Source organism: the organism of the source record quoted next, unplaced genomic scaffold (assembly GCF_019419815.1).
Source record: "Pyrus x bretschneideri cultivar Hongxiangsu unplaced genomic scaffold, Pyrus_bretschneideri_v1 Contig104, whole genome shotgun sequence".
Classification (NCBI taxonomy): Eukaryota; Viridiplantae; Streptophyta; class Magnoliopsida; order Rosales; family Rosaceae; genus Pyrus; species Pyrus x bretschneideri.
This window is the reverse complement of record NW_025999396.1, coordinates 266,122-287,010: the sequence shown is the minus strand read 5'-3', so window position 1 is coordinate 287,010 and position 20,889 is coordinate 266,122. Positions and strand designations below refer to the sequence as shown.

Genomic DNA, 20,889 nt, shown 5'->3' with positions numbered 1-20,889 from the left:
TTATGATGGGTTTTGATAAAGTTCGAATCGAATTATTCTAAGGATAAAAACTAGTGGCTGATTTGATAAAGAATGAATTGATCACACAAAGGGACTAGATTCAGAGTCTTAGTTCAAGACAAAGAGGCTGAGACTCGATGGCAATGAGGTTTCGGTTGAAGTGTGAGTTATCAAGATAACTTCAAAGGAAATGGATGCATGCCGAAGAATTGCAATCCATGCAGGATTCTATCACTTGGTAGACTTGGGTGTTAAGTATTTCATCCCCTCAAATATAAGAGGATTTGAAACGTAGAGAGAACCTTCAACTCAACACACAAATCAACACTTTACGCGAAACCCTCTCACACCTTTGAGTAAAATATTAACTGCTCTACTAATTGTCAACGCAAATACAATTTGGTTAAACAAATCTGGGTTGATAGCCGAGGGGCTATTACAGTTTGGTTAAACAAAGTTTTCCATAGGCAACCAGCAAAGGTGACAATTTGGTTAAACAACACCAGAGTTGTAGAATTAGCTTGGTTTAGGAGTCTTGATAGTTTGGTTAAACAAGGCGAAGAATCCTTGGTTCTTTTGTCAAACGAGGTCAATTCATTAATTGTCTAGGCAAAGTGAAGTGTTCTATGATAGATATTCCGAAGTGACATTCATAGTTCGACATTTAGATGGACAAATCAATTTCCCCACAAATACATTCATCTCTTTTAGTATATGTGTCCATATAGCCTGATACCAAGTTGGCGTAATGATATTTTCACCAATATAGGTGAGGCTATTGAACCTGGTGTAGATGATCCAGAACTTTATAGTGATCTGTATAACTTGTCTTCAAGTTTTAGAACCCAAACCGAGAGTGTTCCTTCCTCGAGCAAGGTCACCTGATTCAAAAGTCCAAAGAACATTTCATCACACCATTACTCCTAGATGTATTTGCCTTTCCAAGCTCAGTAACAAATTGGCATTCTCGCATTAGCAATAAACCACCAGATAATGTAGTTAACTTATGAAGTTACTCGACATGTGTGCCACCTAGCTTGTTTAATTTTTTTTAAAGTCAACACCTATAACTTGAAACAGCATCCCAAAAAAAATATATCACGACACCACACGATTTAACTTTCATGCGTAAACACCTACGATTGAAGGTAGCCATTTTTGCAACGCCATCAAAGGTAGCAAACAAGTTCATGTTATTATTTGGTAGGGCATAGACCATAGTAGTTGGCAACTTGGCAGTCACCAATAATGTGTTATTACTCCAAAGTCTCTATCAAATCTTCAATCAACTCAAACCTTGAAGGGTGCATTTGTTGTACCAAACTATTTCGGACTGGATTAACTTCAAGGACTAAGTTGGATTGGCTTAGACTAGACTAAGATGGACTGACTTAGTGAAATGTTTGGTACAGTGTCGGACTAAATTATGGACTATATTTTTTTTTGCCATTTTTAGTTCACTTTTGCCTTAAAAATTAAATAAAAATTAAAAATAAAGGGGGCAATACCATCGAAGTCTAGAGTTGACTAGATTGGAACCACATTTTCATTCCCTTTTCCTTTTTTAATCTACCTCGTTTCTCTTGTCCATGATTTTCTCTATGTTGAATTGAAATTTCTAGCCACAAATCTTGCATCAATCTCTTAATTTTCTTCTTCGATTAAGCACTAGGAGATAGGTTCAGTCTGTGGTTTGGAGGTCTAAGTCCTCCGATTTACAAAATCCCCAAAACAAATAAAAAAAATCTCAGCCCTCTCAATTCCAAGACCTAAGCCTCCTAAGAACTTCTCCGATTTTCAAAAAGCCAACATCTTCATTCGCTTCTAGAAGGTGACTCCAACTATGGTAGCTTCGCCAGGACCTCCACTAACATGCCGATATTTCTACATGCGGGCTCAAGAATTAAAGTTGAATCGACAACTCTCAAATTGAAAAGCTATGCAAATTGAATTGACCCAGAAATTAAAAAGTTTCGCATATGATATGCGAGGAAGAGCGGAAAGAAGATGCCACCAAACTCTGTAGACGACACAAGCAAGGTCGTTAAAGTTATTAAGAAAGTTGATTTTCGGAACAAGTTAGTTGGTATTGTCGACGATGCAAATAAATTAGTAATTTGAGTAGAGAACAGCAACTCTGATGCTTAAACCGTGCAGAAAGTAGGAGAAAGTAGAGAAGACGAAGTGAAGATCGTTTCTTGTTAGTACCACTTAATACCAAGGTTCTACTCGGGATTAGATAACACCCTTTAATGAGGTGCGGAGGGACTGCTAGTCGAGACAATTCTCATTTAAGTTAATACTTTGTCACTTCAAACACGGAACTATAGTCTCAGCTAGTCTTGTCCCTCCTAAAAGAGGTCTAACAAACGGGCCCGAAAGGGATAAAACGGAGACTCTAAGTATTTAAGAGATGAATGCAGCAAAAATGTCGGTTGTAGATTATTAGGCCATGCAGCCACCGACACACCCTCCTTAAGTCGGTGCTGTAACATCCACCTCTGCTCCTGCCGTTTACACTCCTTATTTTATTTTATTGCCTCTCACATTGATTCAGAAAATTGACTACATAAAATATTTGGTTAGTAATTATTTTATAGGGTTGTTTATGTGGACATGCATCTAGTTTACTTTGTAATTTTTATTGTTTGTATATAATAATTTAAATTATTTATTAACAAAATTCTCTTTATCAATTAAAAGACGGTGACATTAGTATTTAATCTTTTATCACAAAAATAAAATTATGGACTCCAAGGAATTTCTTGCTTCAATGAATTTCATGCTTTTATGAATTTTTTCTTTGCACAAAAAAAAAAACCAACAAAATTATGTACAGTAATATAATTTCACAAAACTAAGTTCTTTTGTTTTTTATTTAAGCCTCATTTATAGGCGACTTTAACATATATCTATTCTATAAATGAAAATAAAAGTCTCCCACTCCCACTCCCACTCCCACTCCCACGTTCTCTCTCTCCACCTCTCTTCCCAATTGAAAAATAAAAATAAAAAAATGTTCATACACATAAAATGTGGAGGCATATACTAGTATTATTTATACCAAGTGACAGATTTGGAAAAATTAACAAGTGAAATTAAAACCAAGTCACAATAACTTAGTTACAACAATTTAGTATTTATTCATTCTATGTAAAACCTCTTAATTACAAGCGAAAGAAAACACTGCTTAATCAGAGTAGTAAGTGACCTTAAGAATAATTTTAATACATGCATGAATTAGATACAGATTAAAACACAGCAATACAACAAATATATAACAATTTATCCTCCTTGCATATTCTATCATTCCATGCCACTTGAGATTCTGTTTAAATAAATAATAAATTCTCCCTAACTACGAGCAAATCTAAAAACAAAATAAAATAAAATTACAAAAGTTACAAACTACAAGATCTTAAACCAATTTAACTGGTTTATTATTTTGATTTGGTTTACCAAGAATTTGATTGGTTGTTTTAACCATTTTGGACCCCACAGATTTTTAATCAGCACCAAAAATATTAACTTTTCTTGTTCTCTTCACCGCCCTCTTCCAAGTAAGCCTTCTTCCTCCTGTCGGCGGTGGCAAACAGACAAATCACAAGGAAACACGTGGCGTAAAGTCCATGCACCTTCCAGTTGGTCTTGGGCGGCTGCCTCAGCACAGCTCTGTGAAACACCGACATGTAGTAATGGAGCCCAACGGAGAAGCCGACGAAGGTCTGGGCTAAGCCCAACACCTTCGAGCCCAACCCGGAATCGGTCGAGAAAACCAGAATCAAGTACATGAGCAGCAGCAGGAGGTACAGAACGTAGCCGAGCGTCTGCAGCACCTGCAGGCAGACGTAGGTGGAGTCCGAAGTGGCGTAGAAAAACTTGAGAGGTTCAAGGCCGGTGACGAGAGCTGAGAGGCAGAGGATGGAGAAGTAGATGGAGAGGTAGACTTGAATGAAGATCAAGAGCTTTTGGAGAGAGAAGTAGGCTTTGATGCGGTTGAAGAGGAGAGAGACTAACAGCAGAGGGATAATCAGGAAGACGCACGACACGGTGGAGGCGATGGTGGCGGCGTACTTCTTACCGACAACGGGCTTGAACTGGTTCGTCATTTGTTTGTTGGCTTTGGTGATGTAAATCTTCGAGGTGGTCCGAATTCTCTCCAAATCTGGGATTAGGGTTTGCTGGAATTTGCCGGGTAAGTCGGTGAAGTCGGAGACGAAATCGGTGTCGTCTTCTTGGTCGATCCAGCTGGGTTCGACTGGTTTTTTGGGTTTCTGTTGGGCGGGTTTTTTAGCGTCGGTGGTTTTTTTCTTGTCGACGAGGTTTTGGGATTGTTTCGGGGTGGTGGGTTTGGTGGTTTGGTTCTTGGGTAAGCTTATTTTAGTTAGATCTGAGGTTTTCTTCGAGGAATTTGATGTGGGTGTGGTGGAATTTGAGGGTTTTGATGTGGGTTTGAGCTTCTTCAACTCGCCATTCTTGGTGGATTTCAAAATCTTGGTTTGGTTCTTGGAGGAGGATAGATTGGGTTTGAGGAGGTTGGTTTGGTTCTTGGAGGAGGATAGACTGGGTTTGAGGAGTTTGGTCTGGTTTTTTGAGGATGACAGGGTTGGTTTGATCAATTTGGTCTGGTTTTTTGAGGATGACGAGGTTGGTTTGATCAATTTGGTCTTGTTTTTTGAGGATGACACGGTTGGTTTGATCAATTTGGTCTGGTTTTTGGAGGATTGGGTGGTGGTGGTGGTGGACTTGATCTTTTTGGGCAGGTCTTGGTCTGGGTCGATTTCTAATTCTAACAAGATCTTCCTTGTACTCGCAACAAACTGCGAGGTCTCAACTGACTCGGAGCGGGCAGAAAGGAGGAGAGTAGGAAAGAGGAAGAAAACAGCAGAGGAAAGCAGGAGTACCTTTCCGAGACTCAAGTACATGAGTGGAGCCATTTCTGCAACCGATGAGGGGCTTCCCTTTCCCCTTCCCCTCTGAATACCTCGTTCCACCTAAAAGCTTGGACTGGGTCTACAGTTAGAAACACTAGATTTTTATATATACATACAGAGACAGAAGAGAGAGTGTGAGAGACGATAGACAGTGTGACGAATTATATATAGGTTGTTGAACATAGAGGGAAGTGAAGCAGAGTAGGAAGGAGTTGAGTGGGGAAGACTTTACTGCAAAAGGAGCAAGTGATGAGATCGGTCACATGGTGCACAACTAGGACTCCCCTTGCGACGCGGTTTTACCGGGGTCTTGTGCTCTTGATGAAAGGGCTACTTACATGAAAAGGGTTTATTTTATATATGATGTTTAGGTTTTGAGTTTATTGTCATTTTGACGTTTTTGTTTTGAATTCATCACCGTGTTATGTTGAGAAAAAATTTATGCATGGTAACGTAGTATTGAATTAGAACATTACGTAGCGATGAATCTGTTTCTTCTAAGCCATTTTTTAATGACTCGGGCAACTAGTTATAGACTAAACAACTATATTCTGTTATTAAAGGACGTAGTATTATTAGTCTAAAAGATTCCTAAAATTGTGACTTAATAACAAATTCTGGCAAGACAATGACTTCATTGGTCAATAATCACCACTCAGTCGGTCCACTTTTGTCAAATATCCAAGTAGGTTGGCCATTTACCAAGACCAAAGGTCTGGTTGTCAAAATGCTCTTCCTAATTTTAAGTACATGGTTTCGACTTTTCACTCAACTTGGTAATGTTGTATGCCTACTTTAACTGAAAAATTATAACAAGGGAGAGAGAGGTGCAACAAGGAATGGAGAGAGATTTGGTGAACTTTGAGAAGTTAATTATCTCACCTCATTATGCCTTATTTATAGTAGTAAGGAATGAAGACTCTAAACCAAACACTACCTTTGCAATTATTTATAGGACTAAACACTGCAACTATTTCTAGAATTGAACACTGTCATTATTTCGTGAATAAAGCATTGACACTATTTCCAAAACTAAACTTTGTATTGCCACTATGTTTAGAACCAAATATGGAAGTGTCAATTTTGAGGAAGCACTTACATGGAAAGGAAGCTCATGAGGAGGATTAAACTTCTGTCTTGGATCAAGGACCAATTTTGTCAAGTTCTGTCAAAAAATTAGCAAAAATTTCCAAAAAAAAGTCACCTTTGGAAAGCTCAATCTCCCTGTACACTAGTTTCAACATGTGGGTCTTGTATAGAAGAAAAAGGGGTGTCAATACGAACTCGTAGCCTCTGATTTTATTTGGTTTTATTACGGTATGAGAGACTTATGAAGAATCTAAGATTGAGATGGTTTGATATTAAGTTTTATTCTAACCATAAATAAAGTCATTAAAGTGTTTTTGGTTATGATTCAAAATTTTGAAATCCTTTTTATTAGTGTTTCTTATAAATAAATGTGATATCATATAGCCTACTCTGATATATCGGATGTGATTATCCAACCCAAATTCATATAACATTAGGAGAAGGGTGTAAGATTGTTTAAACAAATAATGTAAGCTTCATTTCCCAATGTGGGACAACTCTCATCAATGACATGGATTGTTACATCACAAAAAAACAGAACTTAAACATAAAATTCAAGACTAATTGGCAGAGAGGCCAATTTGGTACCTCCCTACCGGGTTTGTGATGTCTACGGCTTTGGCGAGATGTGGCCACCCTTTCTGTGATGATTTTAAGTTTGTCGACGTCGAGTCTATCACGTATGTTGTCTTTGTGATAAATTTGTATGAATGACTCTTCATTCTTGTGGTGGTCATATGGTAGTTTTTTTTTATTTTATTTTTTTTGCTTGTGCAAATTTCTCTTTAGATTAAGAAATTGATCACTATAAAAAATATTCTTATTGATGCCTGTAATATTTGGTTCTTATTAATGAAATTACTCTCACTTCTTATAAATAAAAAATAAAAAAATACATAGCAAGCTTTACATTTCCGATATGAGATAAACTCAACAATATACACAAGATATGAAGCATGCTTGCTACTGAATTTGTTCAGGGAAAGTATGCGTGGGATTGCTCTACTAGGAAACGAGCAAAAGATTTTGAAATGCTCAGTTCGCATCGACTCTATGCTTGTTGCAATAAAAAAGGAATAATTTCAACTGAAAAAAAAAAAAAAAGTACGTTGAGACATAATTAACCACATTTAATAGGAAAGGGATGTTCGTGGATAATATGCCCAATATAACGGTTCTACTCTTAACATCATGAGGTAGACTATAGAACTACCCAAAGGTAGTCTGTTCCAAGGAAATTGGGCTTTTATACCACCAATGGATCATGGGCCTTCCAAGCCGCCCATAGTACAAGTCATGGACTCTTCGAGCTGCCCATGACACACACATTCTGCCTTTTTGGTTGTACATAATACTTTTTGCCATCGAGCCATATCTGATCCAATTATGGCAAAGCACTGACTCTCCAAGGTCTCCGCTTGGGTGTCTGGCGCATCCACGCTCTTATCAACATGGACCTACAAAACTTCTAGTTAGCAAGTTAGCAGGATTGTGAAGACTAACCTCCATCATCAAGGACTGCCTAGTATGCTCTGCAGCCTCCCTTCTCAGCTGCTTGCTAGGGTATTTCCCTATAAATAGCCAAGTCAAACAGAGAAAACGATAATCACCACATATTACTCAAAATTTGCTCACAATCTATTTTTCTCTCTACTACTTCCGACTTAGGCATCATAGGCCCTTTGGTGGACACTCTCCCCATTTTTCAGGGTGTTCGTTAATTAGGCTAATGAGATTTGTTCTCTTGTAGGTGGAATTTTGTCAAATCAACATGTACAAATTTGCCTCAACAATACACATTTGGAAATTTTATTGCATCTAAATCATTTGTTTCCTTTGCAAGGACCAAATTGAGAAAATAAATTGAATGGTTTAGGGTGTTTTAAGATAGTACTAAGGTGCTTCAGAGTATCTCGTATTTTAATTCATGTGATTTAACAGTTACATATTTGTTTAAAATACAAAAATCGAGATTAAACAATTAAAAAATTCGGAGTATGAGATACTCCAAGGCACCTTATCCTATACTTAGAATAATTAGTTTTTAAAGCCTTATTTACGGAGATTTTTTAGTGTAATCGGAACACAACACAAGACAGTTTACTATATATTAAAATATAAGTGGATGGACAGTGGAAATATACTAAAAGTATGACATGTCAATATACTACCTTTCGATCGTAGGTGTACGGCAAGAGGCGATAAGCAAGTATGTAAGGGCCATTTGACTATGGTATGTGTTCTACCTTAATTAGTCTTGTTGATAGCCGTCAGATGTAAGATCAGGGAAAGCATGTGTGAGTGTGAGACCGATGGTTGAAATAGTTGACTTGTGAGCAAGTTGGATTCAATGAGTGCTCATTCTTTTAATATTATTAATCTTGTTTTATTAACCATGGTGGCGTTAATGCGTTTCCCATCTGGAATTGGGATCAAGTTAAGTTTCAAATACGCAATTAAACACTGAGAGTGTCTGGTAGGGCCGTGGCACGTACTTGCCTGCATGAGGCCACGTTGTGATCACAAGTCCTACTGGGACCCAGTTGTGAGGATCCTATGCAATGGCTGATGTACCCTCTTTAGTATCTCTCTCATTAGAATGAACGTAGGGAATTGAGCTAGAATTATATCCTATGGACCGCACCTTTGGTTTGTATGCGGCTTGATCTACTAAACTAAACATCACTCAAACAAAATATCATCCAAAATATCATTAAGATTATGATTCAACTTTGTGATTCCATTTTTTTTAATTTTAATTATTATTAAAAAACAGGTGAGGATTCAAAATTATTACAATAGTTTATAAAGGAGAGGAGTTTCGAACTCAAAACGCATGAATAGAAACCCAACACTCTATCCACTATGATATTGGACTGCATTCAATATTGTGATTCTATTTGCTATGCAATAATTTATACATATAAAAACGATCTCATTTACTATAAATATTTTGGTTCGTAAAAGACAAATTGGGATCACACTTGTTCACTTGTAATTGATAGGTTTTAATTTCAAATTATATAAAAAGCAAATTTGATATTAATTATTATTTGAGTTCCTTTAGGTTTTAACTTTATGGTTGTGCTTCCACTCGTCTCTGCCATTTGAAGCCCATGAGGGGTTAATTGTAATCGGTCACATGAAGAAAGTCATGTGAAAAAGGCCAGGCAAGGCCATTAAAGGAACAAGGGCAAAAAAGGATGAAGAAGCCCATTATTTTGCTTTTTCTTTCATCTTTATATAAAAAGTCGGTGACATACATGGATCCAAAATATGCCCCTTGCCTTCTCTTTTCTCTTTTTAGCAATGATCATTTAATTTTAACTTAATTGAAGCAATGATTCTTTAATTAAAAATCTATTACCATTATTCCCTCAACTTATCAAAATATACAGCTATGGTCTCTCAACTAAAAATCTATTACCATTGGTCCCTCAATTTTAATCTAACTAGAGAAATGGTCCCTCAACTTTAACCCAATTCGAGCAATGATCCCTTAACTTTAACCTAATTGTAGCAATGCTCATCCCAACATAACTCATTTGACCAAATTCTGACGAAGTTTTACGAAAATGATCATAGCTACACTTTTGAAGAGTTGAGAGACCCCAATTGTAGAAATAGTTATTTCAACATAACTCATTTTGATGAGTTGAAAGATCAATGGTAATGGATTTTAGTTGAGGGACCATTGCTTTAATTTGATTAAAATTAAGGGACCATTGCTACAATTTACTCTCTCTCTCTCTCTCTCTATCTCTCTCTCTCTCTCTCTCTCTCTCTATATATATATATATATATGCCCTTTAGGCAAAGGGATTCTCATTTTTTTTTAAATAGGGATCGGTTGTGGGGCTCACTTCATATCGAACTTCAACGATCTGAACCATCTATGTTGTAAGTCTCGATTCATAGATCATCCTTGTGAAAATTCAATTCAATCCGAAACCATTTGCCTATATAAATATCAAGATAGAATTTCATTGTCTTTTATATAACAAAATATTCGTTAATTTCTTTTAACCCAATTAGATGTCTTAAACATTTCTGGTTTTACTAATATTTTGCAAGGATGATCTGTGAGATGCAATTTGAAAAATAGACGGTTCAGATCGTTAAAATTCGATGTAATATGGACCTCACAACTAATCCCTATTAAAAAAAAAAAAAGTATCCCTTCCCTTAAAGGTTTCATATATATACACACACATATCATTGTTCTAAAAATCCTCGTTTAGAGCCGCCTAAGCCTCACTTAGGAGTTAGGTGGTTGGCCACTACCCTGATTAATTCTTAGGCTAGCCCATCTATACCACCTAGATATTACTTAAGTCGCGACTCTCACTTAGACAGAAAATTAATACATTTCATTTTACATTTTATTTTTTCAATAAAATGTAAGAGACTTGTTGAATACTTGAGTGAACACTCATATATGCTTGTTCCCCATATTTTCAATATGTTCTAATACTTTATAATCTATATGTCATTTTATTTTACAATTTATGTATTCCAACACAATTATTTATTTATTTTTAAGTATAAATAGATATTTATTTATATAATATATAATAAAGTTACTTAAATCTGTCCAGGTCCCGCCTAAACCTCGTGTTGCCACCTCAAATGCCTTCTCATTAATTTTCTGTGTTCTTCGAAAGCCCTTGTAATAATAACACAAGGCAAATGTACCACAAAGGTAAAATGGATGTACAAACAAACTTAAGACAAAAGGTAGGACTTGAGGAACGAAGGGTTTCCTTAGTTTCTGGATCTTTACATTTCCCAAAACACCGGCAAGTTGTTTTGTTCCCCATTTCTTCAACGTGTCCAAAAAGGTGAAAGGCCAACTATGTCTTCTAGTGCGAGATATTATAGTTCTGTTGATCAAGTATGTTTAGTGTTGCATTAGAGGTTTTATATTCATCTAACTACTCTATCATAACTGTATAAGTTCAAACTCTATTAGTGACTAATCTAATATCTAATCTAACAAAATTTATTGTTAGGCAAAAAAAAAAACTGTTATTAGCAATCCAATAATTTTATCCTACACTTCTTATAAGCATATTTTTCTTTCTAATTATAGAAAAATTTAGAGTACAAAATGAGATTTTTGAAGTAACAATAATAATTCCAAAAAAAAAAAAAAAAAAAAAAAAACTAACTACGAAAAATAAAACAAAATCAACTTCCGAAACAAAAATTGTAACAACAATGGGGTGAGAGAGGCTCGAACTCTCGACCTCAGGATAACTCAGAAGCTATGAGACCTACGCGCTAGCCAACTGCGCCACCACCCCCGATGTTGTTAGTGACTACCCTTTTTAAATATCAAGACGTAAATATATCCTATAGTTCTGATATTTTACATTATCTTAATAATAAAAAAATCCCACTAGATATGCCAAAGCCAACGGACCAATGACGTTGAAATCTTACCATGTGACTTTTATTTTTTTTGCAATTGGGTCCGTGATAGTTTCAATTTTCAAGGCCTTTTGAGATTTGCTTTTGTTGTAAACTGTTTTTCTGATCACAAACCCAAGTCTACTGTCTCTTTGTTATTTAGGTTAATTTTGTATAGACTATCGCTTACATCGAAAAAAATATACATGAAGGTGACTGCAAATACTTAATGTGAAGCAACGAATGAACGACATCATACTCCTAATTAGGACTTATTGTGGGGTTTAATTGTATGATATTATTCTTCTCACCAAGGAAAGGGGAGGGAAATATATATTGTACAATATTGATTTACAAGGGAAGAAACATAAAATAATATCTACTCTAATCACATCATGTTTACGAGGACCCAAACGGACAACTAAACTAATTACAAAATGTCAACTCTCTCCAACACTCTCCTCAAGTTGGTGAATAAATGTCGTTCATGCCCAAGTTGGTGAATAAATGTCGTTCATGCCCAACTTGCCGAGAGAGTTGTAGAACGCTTGATTTGCAACAACTTTAGTTAAGATGCCTGCTAATTGATCATCTAACTTTATGAACAGAAAATGAATAAAATTTCCATCCAATGTTTCCTTAATGAAGTGTCTGTCAACTTCCACATGTTTCGTACGAACATGCTGGATTGTAGGGATATGTTCGGTTTCATTCGGTTCGGTTTTTTGCAAAACCTAAACCGGACCAAAACTTTGGTTCGTTTTTTTTTTGGGTTTGATTTTGTTCGGTTCGGTTTCGGTATGGTTCGATTTTTTATTTTATTTTATAAAACTTGATCTTTTTTAATATGGAATTTAGAAAATAGTCTTGCATTGGTAAACTAATAATAAGAAAATAGGGAAAGTGGAGAGTGCGGTACTGGATTGGATTGTGTAAGATATCAATGGCTACTTTATTATCAAAACAAATCTGACGCCGACATTGAAGGATACCCAAGTTTTGCGAGTAACCTCTGAAACCATAATAATTAACATACTCCTTTTGCCATACACTTGTATTCCGTTTCTGCACTTGATAAAGACCACTTTTTGTTTCTTACTCCGCTAAGTCACTAAATTTCCTCCCACAAATGTAAAGTATCCAGATGTGGATCGTCGATCAGTAATATTCCCTGCCCAATCTGCATCAGTATAACCTTCTATCCGACAATGACCATTCTTTGAAAACATGATACTCGGGGAGGACTTTAGGTATCGTAGAATGCGTTTAATTGCACCCATGTGAGTATCACTCGGGGAATGCATAAACTGACTAACAACATTTACTGCATATGCAATATTAGGCCTGGTGTGAGATAAGTAGATCAACCTCCCAACTAACACCTGATAACAATCTTTGTTAGTATGAACTTAATCAGGGTGCATGACAAGGTGGTGATTTTGGACTATGGGGGCGTCACCTGGTTTACAGTCAAGCATTCCGTTTTCGGCTAACAAGTCTAAAACATATTTAATTTGATATAGAAATATACTATACAATTGGAGCTACTTTTATACCCAAGATATATTTCAATCCACAAAAATCTTTCATCTCGAACTCGATTGCTAAATAATCTTTCAGTCTTAAGATTTCCTTTTATCATCATCTGTAACAATCATATTGTCTATATAGATAATGAGTGCCATCAATTTACCCATTCGACATTTCAAGAAAAGTGTATGATTGGAATTGCTCTGCCTGAACCCATACTTCTTCATGGTCATCTGGAACCTACCAAACCATGTTCGAGGTGATTGTTTCAATCCATACAATGCCTTATTCAACTTGCACACTGTTCCAGGTTGTGAAACCAATGCGTATCTAGGCGGAAGATCCATGTACACTTCTTTCTTAAGATTTCCATGTAAGAAAGTAATACTTCTACCGTATTAATCTTCGCTACTGGGCAAATGTTTCTATATAATCAACACCATACGTCTGAGTGTTACCCTTGGCCACCAACCGTGCTCTGTATTGCTCTATGAACCCATCGGCTTTGTACTTGATGATGTATACCCATCTACATCTGACTATTTTTTTTTCTTCATGGTAATGGAACTAAATCCCACATTTGATTTTTTTTTTTTCTGAAGTGCATCAATTTCTTCCTCCATTGCCTTGGTCCATTGATCGTCAGATAGTGCCTCATTCAATGAACTTGGTGTGCTATCATTGGATATTTGTTGTACAACGGCCTTTTTGGGTTCTAATAATTTATGTGATGGCACATAGTTGACAATGGGATACTTATAGCCTTTAGTTGTTCCCAGTGAATATCGATTAGGTGGCTTTCCTCGGTTGTGCCTGAAAGGTAACTGATAATTTGGAACTTTGGATACATAAATAGGGATAGTAGAGCTTACCTCAGGAATATTCTCAAGAGTATGGTCACATCTAGTGGTACTATATTTGGAGATGAAGGGGAGTAGTATCAGTAGAAGTCCCAAAAACTGCAGGTGCTAGCACTGTTGCTGTGGGTGGTAAGGGCACTATTGCCGTGCCTGCTGCTTATTCCATGGGTAGTGTTGCAATTGTTGTTGACTAGGTTGGCAACGCATCAGTTGTTATCTCAGCTGATAATGGTAGCGAAAGATTGGTGGTGGTAGCCATAGTCTAATCCTGCTTGTCATTCGGTGTCTTCCCTAGAAAAGTAAGGTTGGAAGGAGCTGAAGAGTAGTACATCTCGGGCTCTAAAAAAGTGACATCCATGGTAATATACATCCGTCGTGAAGAGGGTGGTAGCAATGGTACCCTTTTTGATGTATTTCGTACCCCATAAAAATACGACAAACAACACACGGGTCAAGTTTTGTCTGTTATTTCTTATGAAGATGAACAAATGCAACACACCCAAAAACTTGAGACGGGAAGGCCAAGACTGATGGTAGATGCTCGAATGTAACAAGAACTTGTAAATGTGTATGAAAGTCTAAGACTTTGGATGACATTTAGTTGATAAGATAAGTGGCAGTCGGAAGAGCGATATCCCAAGAGGAGCAGGGAACATGCACCTCAATCAATAGAGACCGAGCCATTTCTAATAGATGGCGATTTTTGCGCTCAACCACCCTATTCTATTAAGGAATCTGAGGACAAGTAGTTTCGTGAAGGAATTTGTGATTAGTCAAATAATGTGTAAAATCATTATTAACATATTCACCGCCATTATCCGAACGCAAAATCTAGATTTTAGTAGAAAACTATGTTTAAACCATGGTGTGGAATGTCTTAAAAGCCAAAAACACGTCACTTTTATGCTTAAGAAGGTATAACCATGTCATCCGTGTGCAATCGTCTATGAAAGTCATGAACCACCTAATGCTAGATAAAGTAGTAATTAGGATGGCCCCTAAAAATCCAAATGAATAAGTCCAAAAGAAGTAACACTTTTATTAGAATTCAATGGATAAGAAACACAGTGACTTTTTGCAAGTACGCAAGTGTCACATTTAAAGTCTGAAACATAATAACCAACAAATAAATCCGGAAACATATACTATAAATAACTGAAAAACAAATGACCTAAACAGTGATGTCATAACCAAATTTGATGCCGCTTGTGATATACGGCTTCTTGGGCTAGATTAACTCAACCTATATTGACATCATCCTCATCTTATTACACAACCAATTGTCTCATTCGTGAAAACATCCTGAATAAGATAAAAGTTCAGATACATTAGTACACAACAATTCAATTGCTTAGTAGCTTGGCCAGGAGACATCAATTTATGCTTTAGTGAATGTACAAGTAGTGTATGAGGTAAAGAGAGGGTGGGTATAAGCTGTACAGTGCCAACGGCAGTCAACGATAAGGTGACACCATTAGCATTGGTAATATTACATCGAAGTGGAACGGTATCACATGCTAAATTAGATGGATCATAAGTCATATGGCTCGTGGCACCGAAGTTGATGATCCAACCGGACTAAGTATCATCACATTTATATTAAAAGCATAACCACAATTACCTAAGGACTCTGGAGATACATCAGAAGAACTAGACACAAGAGAAGGATCATCCTATGATATCAAAGATAATTAGGACACTAAGGTTGCAAGATTGGCTTGCTCGTCTTGTTCTCGTTGTTTTTGAAGTTTCAATGGTTCGCACCAGTCAGGATAGCCATGCAACTGAAAGTAATTGTCACGGCCATGCTTTTCACTGCCATAGTAGGTACAACCATCAACTGGGATTGATGGTTTAGGATGAGGAGGGCAGGGGCCCATGGTGGGTTGTGAGGCTGTCTTAGCAGCAAAGAGTGAGCCCTGTGCTGGGTTCGGGGTAGTAGCCTGCGCTACAGTCCTGGGCTCGGTGCAGGCAGCTTCTTGGGGGCGCTGGGACGAGGTAAAACCATGGCTCGTGCTATAGGACGAGCCACCATCGTTGCCCCACTTAGCAGTTGTCCTATGGTGTTCATAACAGCATGTCGCATCGTTTCCCGTCAAACATAGGCAAAGGTTTATCAAACATCTCATCCAATCCTACAAGCAAAGTATACACACGATTCATTTGAACAATTTTATTATAAATTTCAATATCAGTACTGCACTTCATTGGATTAGGTCAACGATAATCAATCTCTTGCCACAAAGATTAAAGATCATTATAGTATGTCTCCACCAGTAGTCTGTTTTGCCTCATGAGAGAGGTTTTGCAAATAAGATCGTATACTTGAGATATATTGGTGCCATCATAGTATGAGTGAACAACCGCGTCCCACACCTCTTTTGCCGTCAGTAATCGAAGAAAATATCCAATTAAATTGGGTTCCATAGAATTGATAAGCCAACCTTCATGATGGCATTCTCCGTACGCCATTTGGTGAAGGCCGGATCGTCAGTAGGGGGTTGGGGATTACTCCCAAACAAGTAGCCCAACTTGTCTTTGCCAGCAACAAACATCTCAAAATTTTGAGACCAAACTCCATAATTGGCACCATTGAGCTTGATACTTGTTGAAGCCTTAGAAGAATCATGATGAACAATTTGTGTAACAACTTGTGGTACAGATGGGGTAGGATTCATGGTAGGGTCAGTTAAAGTTAGTTAGGGTAGTAGTGTTTAGGATAGAGGTAGTATCGGTTAGGATGGGGATTTTGATTTCACCGTGGAGTGGTGGTAGGTTCTTCATGGGAGGGCTGGGTTTGCTTGAGGGAACGGGCAAAACAGAAATCCTAGGATCTCTACTATAATACCATGCTAATTAGGACTTATTTTGGGGTTTAATTGTATGATGTTATTCTTCTCACCAAGGAGAGAAATATATATCGTACAAGATTGATTTACAGGGGAAGAAACATAAAATAATATCTACCCTAATGACAGCCTGATTATAAGGACCCAAACGGGCAACTATTACAAAAGGTCAATTGTCTCCAACACATACACCATCCATAAAGAATAAAAATGAATTACAAAAATATTAAAACTCCAATTACATTATAATTTCATAAATCAATTTCAATCTTGAAGCTCTAGCGAGGATATGTTTCACTTAATATGGAAACCTCATGTTCCTGTACTCTGACGGAGCTGCTTTTGGAATATTGATTCGACTTTGTCACCCCTGAGTAATTCTCCCATCCTCGTGACTCAGACAATTCTGTTCCACCGCTGCTATGCATAAAAAATGCTGGTTGCAAGGGCACTGGGAGAGTAAGAGAGTAGCTATTTAGCATCATAATAACCGACGCCATGGTTGGTCTATCACCTGTATTTTCTTGCATGCATAATAGTCCAATGTGGATGCATCTCATTATTTCATTTCTCGAACCAGTCTTCAGTGTCAGATCTATTAGATTTGATGATGTCCCGTCTCTCCAACTCCTCCATGCCTGCAATGATTTGTGAATTAATTTGCAGAGATAATCACTGATAACATTTGTTTAGTTTTGTTGCACTCAACTGCATCAATACGTAGAGTTTATATACATATATTTACTTATGAAGCTTATAAGATCTTCTACATTATCTCCATGATGGAAATAATTGTTTTTCTGTCCGCTTACTATCTCTAGAACTTACACATCAAAACTATAGACATCGGACTTAACAAAAAAGTGTCCATGCATTACATACTCTGGAGCCATATATCCGCTGCATATAAACAGGAAAAAGGTCAAGTTTCATCAACATAAATGGAAACTTAGGAAATTATGACAAACGAACACTGCTATACCATAAGCCCCCGAGGCAGTTAATTGCATTCTTACTAGGTCCCCACAATTCGACTAGTATTGCTTTGAGTTTGATCAGGCACAAACAACCTTGCCATGCCAAAATTTGAAATTTTGGGGTTCATTTCTTCATCAATTAAGATGTTATTAGCTTTGAGATTACGATGACTAATTCTAAGGCAAGAGTCTTCATGGAGGTAAAGGATCCCTCGAGTAGTCCCTACTATAATTTTGTAGCGCCTATCCCAATCCAATTGTGCACGCTTTGTTGTGTCTACATATTTGTGCAAAAGAAAGACTTCAATTACAATGTTTTCTTGCATGTCACAGCATTGGAATTATCAATAGAAAAATTAATTTAGGAAAAGTTAAGAGTATAAAGCATAATTCCAGACATATCGAATATGATGTGATCGAGACTTGCGTTGGGGACAAATTCATAGACAAGAAGCCTTTCGTTTCCTTTTAAGTAGAAACCTAAAAGTCTAACTAAATTCCGGTGTTGAAGTTTGGCGACCAGCAAAACCTCATTTTTAAATTCTAAATATCCTTGTCTAGAATTCGTAGAGAGCATTTTCACAGCTATATCTCCTCCATTGGAAAACTTACCCTAAAAAAAAAAAAATTTATCAGAAAAATTAAATTATCATTAAAAAAATGAGATAAGTTTCATTCAAGAAATATGAAATTTAGCTTGGCACATAATTTATATAGTTGTTCATATATGTGTATGTATATTTCGAAACAATGATGTATGATTACCCTGTAAACAGGACCAAACCCGCCATGTCCAAGTTTATTATCTTCACAAAAGTCCTTTGTGGCAACCCTAATGGTGCTAAAGTCAAATTGCAAGGACTCCGCATATCTAATTTCATTTCTATCGTCACCCCCTGATGAACAATTTAACAAGAAAACTGTATAAGTTCATTATTTAAAATGTTCATTGTTTATAGAGTGGAGATGCAACATAGTCAACTCTAAATGTTCATAATTAATTATATTTGTTTCATTATCGGAAAGTAACATACTAGTTTCAATCTTTTGCTTTGTTCTCCTTACTCTTAAACAAACGAAGATGGATGAATATAATTAGTACTAGAGCAAAAACAATTGGCACAACGATAATGATGACAGTCTGAGATGCGTTACTCTTCGATCCTGCAAATACCCGAATTCTTTTTAATTAATCAAACCATAATTTGGATATATTTAAAGTAGCACATATTTTCTACTAAAGCATCATAATATATATAGATATTTACGTATCAATACATGTACCTCCTGAATTTGTGTTGTTGGTTGACGATGGAGGAGGACTTGGTGGCGATGAGGGCAATGGTGCCACAGTTGTAGGATCGTAAAAGCGAGAGATCTCGTACCTAACATTACAGTTGGGTTTAACAACCTTACCACCTTGCTTCATCCCACAACAATTTGTGATTTCTGCCAGAGTGCGAGCCAAGCAATCAGAGCAGTCTAGCTCGGAAAAATCCGGCGTGCACTGCACAAGTCCATATACTGGTTGGAAATTGAGAGCTGTTGTTGTCCCTATTGCAAACTTACGAAGCGAACCATTCGCTGCAGCAGTCATCCATCAGCTTCCTTAGCTCTTGAAAAAACCCGTCAACACCTGACGTTATGTTTTGTGTGTTCGACAACCAGAAAGAAAATGAGTCTTCCATGATGCCGTAGATGGAACGGTTTCAGTAGCGTAGCATGCATTCATCGTAATAGCCAAAAACTTCTTTCTGGTTGGGACAAACCTCTGTGATCTTTTGTGTAGAGTTTTTGAGGCAGCTATGGCAAACGTCCGCCTCAACGTTTCCTCTGCAAAGCGCGATTGCATGAACCTGGTTGGAGTTTTGGCCGTAGGATAAGTTGTAGAAGTTGTAGTCGTTGCCGTTGTTAAAGGGTGAAGAAAGGGAGGAGAGAAGGGTGTTGCGGTTCGTTTGGTAGGTGCTACTGGTGGTGTAGTTACCTTTCTCATTAAAACATTTAACACTTTGAAAATCTGGCTGAGCAATGACTTGAATAGTAACGAGTAACAGAAGTGGACAAAGGAAGAGCATAAATCTTGAGCAGACCTTTAATGGCGCCATGGTGTTTGTAAATAATTTTGTTGCCAAATATTTTGCTTCAGGACATATCGTTTTATACAAGGAAAGTAAGAAGTCAGTGCCTGAAGATTTGGTATAGTATTGGTGGAGTGGGTAGATAAATATTGTTCAACATAGGATCATATCACTGCGCAACTTTATGTATAAATAAATAATGTTCAACGATGCAGAAATTTCAAAGATGGTTTCTATTATAATTGAGGGCCTATAACTTTTTATTCTATCCTAAGAAAAGTCCCTTATTAAACTTAATCAATTTTTTTAATAAACCATATTATCTACGCAAAGTGAATGGGGATGGAGAAATAGGCTAAATCTCAATTCAAATTCACTTTTGATAATAATTGAACCTAAAATCTCTTAATTATAAATTAAAAAAAATACTACTAAACTGTAATACTAATTGGCTAAACTTAATCAATTAAAACCTCGTGCTGTAATTATTTCGTTTTTAGTTTGACTACGATGCTAAGCTAGATTTAACTGGATGAATCACAAGCTATAGGTTTTTGTGTAAGAATATTTCGTCTTCATAAAAAGCAGATATGGTGGCAGTCTATACTGGCCAGCTAATCAAATTGTTTATTTGACTGTTTTAATTAATTAAAACATAGATAGCAAAGTGACTGGCAATGCTAGTAATTAATTTTATATTAGAGGAGTAGCTAATTGAATATTAATCCGACCAGGAAAAAGATGCTCATCATATTAATAAACAATCGATTTGATTGAAACGAGAGTGGTGGCTGAGGAAGGTAAGAATTTTTCTCTTCTTTCTTAAACGAAACTTGATTGCCTAAATTTTCTTGGTCAATTCGTGTTTTATTAACGCAGAATCATGGTCAATGAGAACAAAACTTCTATCAAAATAAATTAAGGAAACAAGATAAGGTGATCATATACGTTCCTAGAATTTAATAAATTTCCATGAGAAAAAAAACTGCTGTAAATTAATGCATGAACAGATTGGAGAAAAAATCAAGTGACCATCTTCTAAATGTAAAGCGTACGTCTAGGCAGGGCTCCATGGTATTTTCCTGAAATTTCATTTCGTCCAGGGAGGGCTCCATCTACCTATAACTTTTTAGATAAAAATACGACATTCATCAAGATGA

At 36.7% G+C, this 20,889-nt stretch overlaps 1 protein-coding gene, 1 non-coding gene and 1 pseudogene across 2 annotated transcripts; all 3 read right to left on the bottom strand.

The window, feature by feature from the left end:
- Positions 1–3,207: 3,207 nt before the first annotated feature.
- LOC103931923 (zonadhesin-like) lies at positions 3,208–5,299 on the bottom strand. The gene has a single exon (XM_018643657.2). It carries the CDS (start codon positions 4,935–4,937, stop codon positions 3,525–3,527), a length of 1,413 nt encoding a protein of 470 aa, XP_018499173.2. The 5' UTR covers positions 4,938–5,299; the 3' UTR covers positions 3,208–3,524.
- Positions 5,300–11,244: 5,945 nt separating this feature from the next.
- TRNAM-CAU lies at positions 11,245–11,329 on the bottom strand. Its single transcript is given in 2 exon segments — positions 11,245–11,280; positions 11,292–11,329. It is a non-coding gene; the product is annotated as a tRNA-Met (tRNA).
- A 5,623-nt stretch (positions 11,330–16,952) lies between these two features.
- Positions 16,953–19,823, bottom strand: LOC108865942 (annotated as a pseudogene).
- Between the last annotated feature and the right edge of the window lie 1,066 nt (positions 19,824–20,889).